Source organism: Diceros bicornis, chromosome 25 (genome assembly GCF_020826845.1).
Source record: "Diceros bicornis minor isolate mBicDic1 chromosome 25, mDicBic1.mat.cur, whole genome shotgun sequence".
Classification (NCBI taxonomy): Eukaryota; Metazoa; Chordata; class Mammalia; order Perissodactyla; family Rhinocerotidae; genus Diceros; species Diceros bicornis.
The window spans coordinates 26,016,705-26,030,550 of record NC_080764.1 but is presented as its reverse complement, the minus strand read 5'-3'; the positions used below and the strand labels follow the sequence as shown (position 1 = coordinate 26,030,550).

At 40.4% G+C, this 13,846-nt stretch overlaps 1 protein-coding gene across 1 annotated transcript in view; it reads left to right on the top strand.

The window, feature by feature from the left end:
* The first annotated feature begins 477 nt into the window (after positions 1 to 477).
* The window catches only part of CFAP54 (cilia and flagella associated protein 54), a 290,316-nt gene continuing 276,947 nt past the window's right edge, over positions 478 to 13,846 (top strand). Inside the window, exons 1-3 of the mRNA XM_058568605.1 lie at positions 478 to 806; positions 8,095 to 8,200; positions 10,979 to 11,122. Coding sequence (XP_058424588.1) covers positions 478 to 806; positions 8,095 to 8,200; positions 10,979 to 11,122 — 579 coding nt within the window. The remainder of the gene's footprint in view (positions 807 to 8,094; positions 8,201 to 10,978; positions 11,123 to 13,846) is intronic.

Here is a 13,846-nt window from a genome sequence, read left to right as displayed (position 1 = left end):
TTACTCCGACCTTGGTCAAATGACTCACCCTCGGTAAGCTTCAATTTCTTAGACTGTGAAATGGAGATACTAATAATATCCTAAGCTGTAAAACAGTGATGATGATTCAATGAGATAAGATTATGTTTCAAATGATTAGAACAATGCCTGGCACATATTAATGATCATCATCATCATTAAGTGGTCGAAATGGGAAAAAAGTATAGTTTGAATTTGTGATCGTAAGTTTTTAGCTCTGTTCGCTGGCTCTCTGTCCAGAACTTTCTCTTTATTCTCATTTCATACAGCGACGCCAGTGAGAAAGAAGGCAAGAAACCCTCAGGAGCAACATTCCTTTCTGGACCCGGTTCTTTCTCCCTTTGCCCTTCAGGAGCCGCTGTATTTCCCCGAGAGCGCGCTGGCTGCCTGGTTGCCACGAGACGGTCGCCAGGCAACCGCGTGTACACACGCCCCAGGTCCTGCCCGGGTTTCGCCAATATGGCGGCGCAAGGCACCTCTTCTCTCTCTCTATCCAGCAAGTCTCCCACATCGGTGTCACCGCCGGGACAGCCCCCGCCCCCGCCCCCGACCTCAAGTGCGGTCTCGCAGTCGTCCCTGGAGTCGAAGGCGAGCTCTCCGAGCCCACTGCCTCGCTCCACCTGCCCCGAGGACTCGTTGCCCCTCGCCGTGTTTTATGGGCCGCTGGACGCGAAAAACCCGCTCCTGGCCTCCTGCGAAAAGGAGATCCGGGAGTTGCTAGGCTTTATGAACAGAAAGAAGGCTTTAGCGACAACGGAGGAACAGAAGCATGAATTCCAGCGGCGTTGGTAAGCGGAGGCAGGGCGCTGGGGCGGGCGCTGGCCGGAGAAGGGCAGCTCTCCGGGCCAGAGGAGGAGACGCCGCTGAGGATGCAGGCGGTGGTCCCAGAGCTGGGTCAGCGTTGCGCACGCAGGACCTGGCCGAAGGACCCTGGAGAGTAGGCCAAGTTTAAGAAGTGGAGACTCGTCGCTATTACAGTCCTAATTCCTGGTAAATGTTACAGCTTGGTTTGCTGCTCGGGTCAAAATAAAAATCAACACAGAAATGTTTCCTAACTCACCACTTGTTTTGTTTCTGAGTGTCTCCTAATTGCTACTCCACACTAATAAATTTTTGGCTCACTTACAGGTTTCACAACTTTCCATGTTGTGGGTACAGTTTTATACAGAGTAAAAGGAATAAGTTTAAAGTAGCTTAGATTCTTGAAAAAGTTAGTTCTTCATGCCATGAAGTAGGTCATTCTGTGAACATGTGCACTTGAATTCCTTTTTGCATTGTTATTAGAATCACAGTGACTTTTTCTTGATTTTATGACTCATTTTGCACATCCGTTTGCCTTTTTTTGGTTCCTATCACCCTGTTATTACCACAAATTGCAAGCTACCTGTTTTTAAGTTTCTTTCCTGTTTATGTTACCATCTTTCTTTCTCAGTCAAAATATATTGCAAACTGAACAGTTATAAATGTAGACCAGTGGCAGAGAATACTAGAGTAGTGAATAGTTTCACTTATATTTTTCATTTATGCATTTAATATGAAGAAATAGTTTTAACTTATATTTTACTATTCATTCATGCATTTAACTATTTATTGAGCACCTACTATATATCAAGTACCATTCTAGGAACTAGGACAACATCAAGTTAACAAAAGATATAAAAATCTGTATCCTCATGGAGCATATATTTTTGTGACTACAGACAGCTACTAAACAAATATATAAAGAAATTATTTTACAAGGAGATAGTGCTAGGGAGAAAATTAGAACAGGGAGTGGGGATGGAGGATATGGGATAGGTGTTGCAATTTAAAATGGGGTGGCTGGGAGCAGGGTCAGGGAAAGTCAGGAAAAGTGGCCTTTGAGAAGGAAGAGAAGGAGATATGGCAGCAAGTTATGAGGATTTCTGTAGAAAGAGTTGGCCACACAGGGAGAATGGCAAGTGTGAAGGTCCTGGGGTGGGATTGTGACTGTGGGAATAACAGGTTTCTGGCAAGAGCGAGGTAGATCAAGAGTTTGGTTTTAGATATATTAAGGTTGAAACGTAACTCAACATCCAGGCACACCTGTTATGTAGGTAGCTGGACATTTGAGTCTGTAGTTCAGAGGTCATTTGGGAGCCATCAGTATATTAATGATATTTAAATCATGACACTTGATAGAATAGCTAAGGGACTAAGCGTAGGTGGAGAGTCCAAGGACTGAACCCTGGGATGCTCCAACATTGACAAGTAGGGGAGCTAGGAAGAAACTGGCAGAGACTAAGGAGTGGCCAAGGAGGTAGGAGGGAAACCAGTTAAGTGTGTGGTGTACTGGAAGCCAGGTAGTGAAAGTGTTTCAAGGAGAAAGGAATGATTGATCAACTGTGGCAAATCCTGCTGATGGGCAAGTAAGATGAGAACCAAGAACTGACCAAGGAGAGCACATTGCATACCTAAGCTGTATATATTTATATTTAAAACATTTCTGTGTTTGTGTCTTAGACAGCACTTTATCTTCCCATCTCCATTACCAGCATTCCGATCCAAACCACCACCATCTCGAATTTCCTTGCAGCAACTCAAGTCTCAAATCTATCTTTCACACAGCAGTCAGGGTGATCTTTATAAATAAATCACCCACTCCCCTATCTACAGTCTTTCTATTGCTTCCCATTGCTGTTAGAATACAATTAAAACTCCTTCTGGTGTCCTACAGGGTCTGAGGATCTGGCCCTGCCTACCTCCCCCATCTCAGCTCATTCCTCACTTCTCTCTCAGGACTTTCCAGGGAAACAGATCCCATTGTTTCTCACCCTAGGGCCTTTATATTTGCTGCCTCCTTTATCTGAAATGTTCTTTCCTCAGCATTTCAAATATCTGGCTCCTTTTCTTTCAGGTCTGAGCTCAGTTGGTACTTCCTTAGTGTGATCTTTCCTATCTAATGCAGGTTCGCTCATCAATTTGTATTTTTTATTTACATGTTTTCTTGTGTATTATCTGTTTCCCCCACTAGATTGTAAGCTCCCTGATGACTCTGGATAATGCATCTCTTTTTCATTTTTCTATCTCTAGCACCTAGCCTGGGGGTTGGGACATAGTAAACATTCAATGAATATTTGCTATTGAAAGAATTCAAAGGTTATTATCCTTGCATTCTCAGTAATTGTTAATGTTATATATGGGAAAGTAGACCTGGGCCAATCGGTAAGTACAGCATCTGTCCCATCTTGAAACAGACTATAAGAGAATCACAAACATTAAGGATTGACATGGACCTTAGCAATCTAACCTGTCATATAATTTAGGATTTACTCAACAATTTTTATTGAGTGTCTACTATATGCCAGGCACTGCGCCAGTCATGGGTTATACAGTGGTGAACAAAATAGGTGTGGGAATCTGTGCTCACGGAGCTTGTAGTCTAGAGAGGGAGATAGGCTTTCAATGAGTCATTAAGTCAACACACAAACAAAAGTGCCATGAAAGAAGAAGCTACTGAGCACTTCCCTGCATCAGGCATTGTACTAGGTGCTGTGAACCTAGTACACCTAGCCGGCAGTGAACCAGACATAAATCCCTGCCCTTCGGATGCTTATATTCTAGAGGAGGAAATAGACGATGAAGATACTAAGTAAGTCCATTTTATGGTGACTTAGAAAGTGATAAATGCTAGGGAGAAAAATAAAGAGAGGAAGAGTTATGGAATAGGAGACAGGAGGTTGCAATTTTCAATAAGATGATCAGAGTAGATGACACTTGAGCAGAGGCTTAGAGAACACAGTGGGGACCTGCTGTCAAATGAATGGTGAGAGAAGTAACATTAAGCTGAGATTAGAAGGACGCCTGGCAGTCGAACAGGCAGAGAGAGAGGATAAACAGAGGGAACAAGCATGTGGGAAGATCTTGGCAGGAAAGAGCCAGGGACTTTGGAGGAATGGACAGAAGCCGGTTTAGCATAGCTTAGTCAGTGTGGGTGCAGTGGTGAGATGAGATTAGAGCAGTAGGTAGGGCTTTGGAAGGTTTTAGAGGCCATTTTTAGAGTTTGCATTTATCCTGAATGCAATGGGAACCATTGGGTTTTGGGCAAGGAATTAACTTGATGTGATTTTTTTTTTAAAGTATTATTTTGGTGATCTTGTCCTAATGGAACAAGAATGGGAGTGTGGAGACCAGTTAGGAGTATAGGAGGGAAGATTTGCTTTCATAACATATTTGACAGATGGTTATTTTTTTAAATCAAAATTTGTTTCTTTTTACAATCATAGGAACTTTCATAAGCATAAAAACTGATAGTATCTAAAATATAGATTTTGATCATACCAGCAATGTCATTGAATTTAGGGTGTGATATGTTTTTAAAAAATATACTTTTGTTATAAGCACATAAGATTTAGATATTCTGTTTATATAGCTATGATTTTCTATCTTAGAAAATTCTAACTATCCAGCAGCAGCTATAATCAATCAGCAATCCAAAGTATATTACCATTCTTCTCTTAAATGACGTACATTATATAGCATATATTATAGTTTCCTTGTTTAATCATTATGTAAGCCATTCCCAATGAGCAGTCTTAACTTGAACGTAGGGTTCACTTAAAAAAAAACAAAGTTCTCTTCTTATATAAGCTTGATTGATTTAACCAAGCTGGTATTTTTCTTTTGTGAGTAACAAAGCTAGTCATCATTATCTCATCCGTGAGGTTTGGAAGAATTAACTCTTTCATCTACATAATTTAAGAATTCTAGCAAGACTTGGTGAATTTCTTGGATTCATTATATATAGTCTAATACTGTGGCATTTTATGAAGCAGCAAATGAAAGTAGAAAAGGTAAAAAAAAACAAAAGAAAAAACCTCTCCCTTTTTAATCTTCTATGGGCTATATTTGCCCAGCTATTTATTTGGCATGGTTATTTACTACTTGGTACGTGAATATATTTTCTTACTCCAAAATATTATTAATCAGTCCATGAAGGCAGAAGTACCCTGTCCCCCACTCCTCCCTTGTCTCTCAATCAATATCATTTAATCTACCTGAATGAATTAATTGACATGTTTCTGTTGAGGTTGTTGCATTAATATCCCAACGTGTACATCATAAATCCCACAGCCATCTTCAATCCTTAAGTTTAGGTTCCTGTCTGTATTAGTCAGCTTGACCTACTAATTACTAAATACTCAGTTTGGGCTGCGGTAACAAAATACCATAGACTGAAGGGCTTAAACAACACAAATTTATTTTCTCACAGTTCTGGAGGCCAGAAGTCCCAGGTCAAGGTCTAGCAGGGTCAGTTTCTGGTGAGAGCTCTCTTCCTGGCTTGCAGATGACCACTTTCTTCTCAGATAGCCTTTCCTCTGAGAAAGCACAGACAGAGAGAGAGAGCAAGCTCTCTGGTGTCTCTTCAGAGAAGGGCATTAATCCCATTGAACCAGGGCCCCACCCTTTGGTCTCACTAACCTTAATTACTTCCTTAGAGTTCTCCTCTCCAAATATACACTAGGGGGTAAGGGTTCAACGTGTGAATTTTGGGGGAACACACACATTCAGTACGTAACATTGTTATCTAGAAATTTATGAGATAGGATTGGACAACTGTTAAAGGAAATTTGGACTTTTCCTAGAGGTTTTTATAATTTCCAAGAGAGGGAAGGAGTAAATGTTAACTAAATTAATAAACAAAATAAACAGTGATCTGCTACACTTTGAAACTCTGATTAGAAACTATTTTAAGAACACTATGCTTTGTTTTACTTCGGGAAGGAAGCATAACCTTGAATGGACTGATGGGATATTTGAATCCTTTGTAGAAAAGAATAAAATAAAAACAAGGAATTTTTTTTCCTAGTCATTTATTTATTTATTCATTCGTTCATTCTTTCAACAAATATTCATTGAGTGTCTGCATATACTAGATAATCACTGCTCTTGGGGCTGGGCAATGAATAATATATTTGAAGTCGTCGCCCTCAGGGAGTTTACATTCCAGAGGACTGGAAGGCATAGCAATATACTAGTTAAGAGCATGGATGCGCTGAGCATCAGTTTCACCAACTGTATATTTGGTTATTGATATTACCCATCTCAGGGTTGTTGTGAAAATGAAATGAAAAAAATGCATGTTAGCAAAAGACCCAGAATAGCCAACACAATATTGAGGGAGAATGAAATTGGAGGACTGACACTACCTGACTTCACGATTTGCTATAAAGCTACAGTCATCAAGACTATGTGGTGTTGGTGAGAGAATGGACAAATAGAGCAATGGAACAGAGTAGAGAGCCCAGAAATAGACCCACATAAATATAGTCAACCGATCTTTGACAAAGGAGCAAAGGCAATGCAAGGGAGCAAAGATAGTCTTTTTAACAAATGATGCTTGAACAACTGGACATCCTCATAGTAAAAAACGAATCTGAACACAGACCTTACATCCTTCACAAAAATTAACTCAAAATGGATCATAGAGCTAAATGTAAAATGCAATGACATAAAACACCTAGAAGATAACACAGGAGAAATCTAGATGACATTGGGTTTGGCAATGACTTTTTAGATATAACACCAAAGGCATGATCCATGAAAGAAAGAATTGGTAAGCTGGACTTCATTAAAATTAAAAATTTCTGCTCTGTGGAAAACACTGTTAAAAGAATGAAAAGACAAGACACAGACTGGGAGAAAATATTTGCAAAGGAGATCTCTGATAAAGAACTATTATCCAGGGCCGGCCCCATGGCTTAGCGGTTAAGTGCGCGCGCTCCGCTGCTGGCAGCCTGGGTTCGGATCCTGGGCACGCACCGATGCACCGCTTCTCCGGCCATGCTGAGGCCGCATCCCACATACAGCAAGTAGAAGGATGTGCAGCTATGACAGACAACTATCTACTGGGGCTTTGGGGGAAAAATAAATAAATAAAATCTTAAAAAAATAAATAACTATTATCCAAAATATACAAAGAACTCTTAAAACTCAATAAGAAAACAAACAACCTGATTAAAGAAATAGGCCAAAGACATTAACAGACATCTCATCAAGGAAGATATACAAATGGCAAATAAACATATGGAAAGATGCTCCACATCATATATCATCAGGAGGATGTGGAGCAACAGAAATTCACTCATTGCTGGTGGGAACGAAAAATGGTTCAGCCACTTTGGAAGACAGTTTGGTGGTTTCTTACAAAACTAAACATAACTCTTATTGCATGATCCAGCAATTGTGCTTCTTGGTATTTTCCCAAAGAAGTTGAAAACTTATGTCTATACAAAAATCTCACATGGATGTTTATAGCAGCTTTATTCAAAATGCCAAAACTTGGAAGGAAACAAAATATCCTTCAGTAATTGAGTGGATAGATAAACTGCGGTATATCCAGACAATGGAATATTATTCAGTGCTAAAAGGAAAGTCATAAAAAAACATGGAGGAATCTTAAATGCATATTACTAAGTGAAAGAAACCAATCTGAAAAGGCTACATACTGTATTGTTCCAATTATATGACATTTTGAAAAAGACAAAACTGTGGAGAGAGTAAAAAGATCAGTGGTTGCCAGGGGTTTGGGAAGGGGGATAAATAGGCAGAGCACAGAGGATGTTTAGGGCAGTGAAACTACTTATGATACCATAATGATGAATACATGTCATTATATATTTGTCCAAACCCATAGCATAACATCAGGAGTGAACCCTAATGTAAACTATGGACACTAGGTGATAATGATGTATCAATGTAGGTTCATCAATTGTAACAAATGTACCACTCTGGTAGGGGATGTTGACAGTGGGGAGGCCACGTGTGGGGGCAGGAGGTAAATGGAAAATCTCTGTACCTTCCAGTCGACTTTGCTGTGAACCTAAAACTGCTCTAAAAAAATTGTCTATTTAAAAAAATGCATATAAAGAGCTTCGACCAGTGCTTGGCACAAAGGAAACAATAAATTTAACTGTAATTACATTTATCAATAGTTAGACATTAACAATAAGGCACATTTTGTATTCAGCACAAGATAAGGTTTTTGGGATTGCTTGCTAATTAATTGAGGTTTCCTGCTGACTTAGAACATATCATTTTATTTTATGATTTTTACAGTGCCACCTCTTTGTTTAACATGTGGACCAAATACGCCCCCCGGCTGCCAGCTGCCTATTACAACGAAAAGCTTCTGAAGGTTGGAGATAGGCTTTGTGAAATGAAAGTAAGTGCCTCCGGAGTAAAAAGAGCCTAAATGAAACTCATTTGGCTAATTATTATTATTATTTAGTTTGATACGGTTCTTATTTTACATGATTTGATTTTTTTTCTCAGAAAAATATAAATGAATACGTAAAATCTTAATGAGGCACAGTAACCAAAAAAGCGTTTGTTTTTTAATTTTGTAGTTGAGATTCTCCAGAGGTGAGAGACTCCTGAATGGAAAGACAGCTGGCTGGGGATGGGCAGGAGCACAGCCTCTAGTTAACCGAGGGTGTGGTAGGCGCCCAACAGGAAATGCTGAGTCATCATGCTCCTACCTTGTACAAAGGAGCCCAGACGCCACTTCCTGTTGTTTTCACATGGCTGGCCTTGCCCAGCGGACAACTCGCATGGCTCCTGGGCTTGTTGCTATGTTGTCTGGTGCCCAGTGCTCTGTTTTAATGACCTTCAGCTCCTTCTTGATGTTTTGCTGTATGCAATTATAGCAGTCATTCCATACATGACCTGTTTCTTGCTCAGTATTGTATTCCAAACTGAGTGTGTGCCCTATTTCTAGTTCCATATCAATGTCTAGGTCTTGGATTGCGGTGGACTCATGGACTTGGTTTGATAAGACCACACCATGGCTGGGTTTTCAGTTAATGTGAGTTTTTCCCTTAAGCTCTGGCATAGGACCAAATTATTCCAAGTATATATGAGTCTTTCACGCGTCTAGGATCCTTGGACCAAGAGTTGTTTTATCCAAAGTGATTTTAGGCCAGCCATGGGCAGTATTCAGTGTTTTCTCAATCTTTAGTTTTTCAGCTTCATTTTCCTCCTCTGTTTCTGTTTTCTGGACTTGAATCCTTTTGGTCTGAGAGGGAAATTTACCAAATAGAGGATAAGATGTGGAGGAATTTTCATAATGAAGAACAAAGACCCATTTTCTGCCGCCAAAGTAGGAGAATCAACTTAGCTCCATATATTTGGACCGTGGCTCTTAGAAACTTGAAAATACAGAGTTTGGAAAACTACAGAAAAAAATCCAAATGAGATCAAACTTGTAAGCTATATTCATTCATGTGAAGTGAAGTAATAGTTTCGACAGGAATTAGAAGAGCTCCCCCTCTCGGTTTTTATGCTTCTTCTCAATGTAAGAAGCTGGTGCTTGATACACAGCAAGGTTTGGGATGTTTGAGGAGTATCCGGGTGGGTGGAGTGGATATTGGTGGAGGGAGCAGGAAGGAGCATCTGAGAGGTGGATAAGGCAAGTTGGTGATGGGTAGTGGCTAAGGATTCAGAATATTTCAGCAAGGCCCAGACAGGATATTTTAAAATTTACTTAAAGGAACAAAGAAAACATTTTATATACTTTTCACTGATGGGAAAGTGGGCCAATAAAGGTATTTATAATCCCCACAACAAACTTGAGTTGTTACTTTGGTTTCTAGAATCTTTTTATTTTTATTTTGGTTATGGTGAAGATTATCTTGTTGGAATACTCTTGTTTTGAACCTAGACTTGAATTCATTGTATGAATCAAGTTAGAACGGAAAAGATTCAGAATTAATTAGTGAACAAGTAACAAACAAGTCAATAGAAATAGAAACAAAACAGCATTTGACTGTGGATGCCTCCCAAGGGGCGAGGTAACCTGAAAGACAGTTCACACCCAGGGCAGTTGCTTTTCCTGGAGACACAATTGCAGGGGAGGAGGCTGAGGAAGGGTTGCAGCTGACTCATATTCAGATCCCTGCTCACATCCACCGCACTGAAACTCTCCAGGTCAGCTGTGCCCTGTGGGCTACAGAAATGAGGCATCTGATGTTGTAATGGGGACATGAGCATGAATTAAAACTAACAAGAATCATAACTAACAATAGGTCAGACGTTTTTGATTTGTCCTGATGCAGCTTCAGAGACTGTTGACAGATGAAGAGAGAGAGCGCACCAGCTCATCATCTGCATTTCTTTCTCATCTCTTCTCCCCTCTTTCCTCTTCTTCCTCCCTCCTTTCCCTCCTCCTCCCTCTTTCTCTTCCCTCCTCTCTTTCTCCTCCTTCCTCTCTTTCTCTTCCTTCCTCTTTTACTCTTTTCTTCCTTCCTTCCTCCCTCCCTCCCCTCCTTCCCTCCCTTCCTTCCTTCTCCTTCCTTCCTTCTTTCCTAGTGTCCTTCCTCTTTCTTTCTCCCTCTATCTCTCCCTCCCTCTCTTTTTCTCCTCCTTTCTGCCCTCCGCCTTCTTTCTCTTCCTATCTCTTCTCTCCCTCTCTCCTTCCTTCCTTCTTCTTTCTCTTCTCTCTCCCTCCTTTCCTCCTTCCCTCCTTTTCTCCCTCCCTCCCTCCCCTTCTGCACTCTTTTTTTCCTTCTTTTTTGGAGCTTAGGAGGTATCAGAGACACAAAGCTAGTAATGCAACTCATCTTCCTCTCTGACTGAACAGGTGATCATGATCTGGTGATGTTGAATTTTTTGGATCTTGAGGATATACAGGTATTACCACACATAATGCCTTAGTGAATATTCTTACCTTTGAGATCGGGATGGTCTCATCTCAAAATAGCCTTGTTTTGAGAAGAATTAAGTGAAATAATGCACATGTGTTGCCAAGTGAAGCGTCTGTCACGTAATACGTGTTTGGAAATGGTAGTGATAGTGGTAGTAGTAATGTAATGGTGGTAGTAATAGTAGTAATAGTAATAATCAACATTGATAGTGTTAAGAATAATATACATATTACCTAATTTTAATAATGATAAGCAAAATGATATTTTGAAACATTCATCAAAACCTCTTTTTATTTCAGGAATATAAATTGGCCCTTTTACAGTGCTATGGAAGATATCTTCAGCAGTTCAGCATCAACTTTGATGAGAATAAAGCAGATGTGAATCAATTCAAAACTGTCTTTTTTCCAAAAGGCTTTGGAGACAAAACAGCTGCACATACAGTAAGATGAAGGCAGTAGCTAAAACAGCTACAATTTACAATTAGCTATGCAATATGTCCTTTAGTTGACAGCTTCTAAATGTCTTTCATTTGCTTAGCATAGCATTTACTTGTGCGCTATAAGTTGCTTAATGAATGTTTTCAGTACTGGATAAGAAAAGGGACTTAAACTTTGTAAAGATGCTTTGGAGATGGTGTCACTATAATCACTCATTCATCCAGCAGACAGTTATTGTTATTATAATAACTAATATTTGTAGAGTGCTTTTAGTTTACAAAGTTCTTTGGAAAACATATTTGATCCTCACAATAACTGTATGAGTTAGATACCATTATTATCCCCATTTTACAAAAGAGGAAAAAGAAAGCTCATCACACAGTTAGTAACTAGTGGCTCAGGAGATCAAACATAGATCTTTTGATACAGAAATTTTATGCTTGATTTCTAGTATACTAGTATGATTGTGTTAATTGCCAACATTGATTCACTGGTTGAGTAGTTACCATGTGCTGGATACTCTTCCATAGGCATTATATGAATGATCATCTTGCAGCCTCACTACAGTTCTAAGAGGTGGGTACCATTATGCCTCTTTTACAGATGAGGAAACTGAGGCTTGTTAGAGATTAAGAAACCCAGCTTACTTAAAGCACTGGGCAGAGTTGGTGTTTGGACCCTAGTCAATTTGACTCCAAAGCTATGCTATTCCAAACTTGATGATTATTCAAGGCTTTGGAAACAGCATGTGGTTTAATAAGCAGAAAATCTCAAGGCATGTTTGGCGGCACACTGAGCAGTTCAATTTGGCTCTGCCATAGATGCATGAATGAGAATACTGGGCAATATAAGTTGGCACCCCAGTATGAAGAGTACTGAATGAAAAGCTTAGGAGTTTGAACTTTTAAGGCCCCTGCTACACCACCCTGGTTCAGGCCGCCATATCTCTCTAGTGTACTATTGCGTTACCCTGCTTCCGCTCAGCCTCCCTGGCTTAGCGTCAGTGTGTTGGTGAGCTCCACTGCCTGGAAAGCTTGTGTCCTAGATATCTGTGTGGCTCATTCTTCACTTCCTTCAGGTCTCCTGCACTCCCTGCTTTCTTTTCTTTTCTTTTTTTTTGTGAGGAAGATCAGCCCTTTGCTAACATCTGCCAATCCTCTTTTTTTGCTGAGGAAGACTGGCCCCGGGCTAACATCCGTGCCCATCTTCCTCCACTTTATATGGGACGCCGCCACGGCATGGCTTGCCAGGCAGTGCACCAGTGCACGCCCGGGATCCGAACCGGCGAACCCCGGGCCGCTGCGGTAGAGCACGCGCACTTAACCGCTTGCGCCACCGGGCCAGCCCCTATTTTTCTTTATATCACTTATTATCACCTGATACATTTTTGTTTGTTTATTGTTTTATTGCCTATCTTCCCTTCTAGAATGTGAGCTTCATGAGGACAAGGACTGCTCTAAGCTTTAATCTCTAGCGCCCAGAATAGTGCCTGGCTTGTAATAGATGCTCAGTAAAGCCTTATTGAATGAATGAAGCGATATAGTAAGAATTATTAATCTAGAAGCAGTACACAGAATAGATTAGAAGGAAAAAGACTGGAGGTGGGAGGTAAAGCAATGAAGCCAACATAAGAGCATGCCAGCAGGACTGTTGTGATGGGCATGAAAAGATATGAAGAATTTGTTTTTTTACATGCTAAGTTTGAGGTTCTGGTTTGACACTGGCACACTGTATTTCTCAACAAATGTGTGTAAAATGAGTGAGTAAGAGAATCAATGGATTGAAAATTTAGTCTGGTTGGAACTTGACAATGCAGAGCTAGAGGTCTTGAGGTTTTGTTACAGAAATAGATTTTGGATTAAATGCATAAGTATCATAGATGAAGCAGTAATAATGAAGAAATTACTGTCAGAATATTAACAGCAAAGTTTTGTGCAAAGATACTTAATCATGTTATTTAATGACCCCCATCGTAGGTACTATAGGGAGGCCTGATGGCAGAGTTGGTAAGAATTTGGTCTCTTGAACCAGCCTGCCTGGGTTCAAAGAGCTGCTGTGCCACTTCCTACCAGTGGGACCTTGGAGAAGTTATGTAATTTCTTTGTGCCTCAGTTTCCTCATCTGTAAAACAGAAGTAATAACAAGACCTACTTCACAGGGTTGTTTTAGGATGGCTGAGATAATAAAGGACTTAGAAAAGGGCTCCACTCTTCAAAACATGTTAGGTAACATCTGCTTCTAAAAGAGAGAGCACTTTGAAGATGATTATTCCAACATGCACATGCATTCCATAAATATCTTCTCTGATACCAACTACATGGTGGCTGGACACAGTGTACATTCATCCAAGCAGGAAATCTATGAGGTAGAGTAAGGCCCATTTGTATTATTAAGAGTGTCCACTCCCACGGCTTTAACAGTACTCCTCAGGACTCTAGCCAAAATCTCTCTTCTGAACTCCACATCTATCCAGTCAACATCATAAACGTCTCACACTTGACATATCGCAAACTGAACTCATCATCTTTCCTTCATAATTGGCTCCAGTCAGTCACCCAAGCAGAAAATCATTGCAGACCTCTTCCTCCGCTTTACCTCCCACATCTAATTGGTCACTAAATCGCCTCGACTTAGACAAGACTTAAATCTTTCCTTTCTCTCCAGCCCCGAATCCAGGGCCTCATTTCAGGGTCCTGGAGTCTCTGGGCTACCTCACAGGCCTTTGTT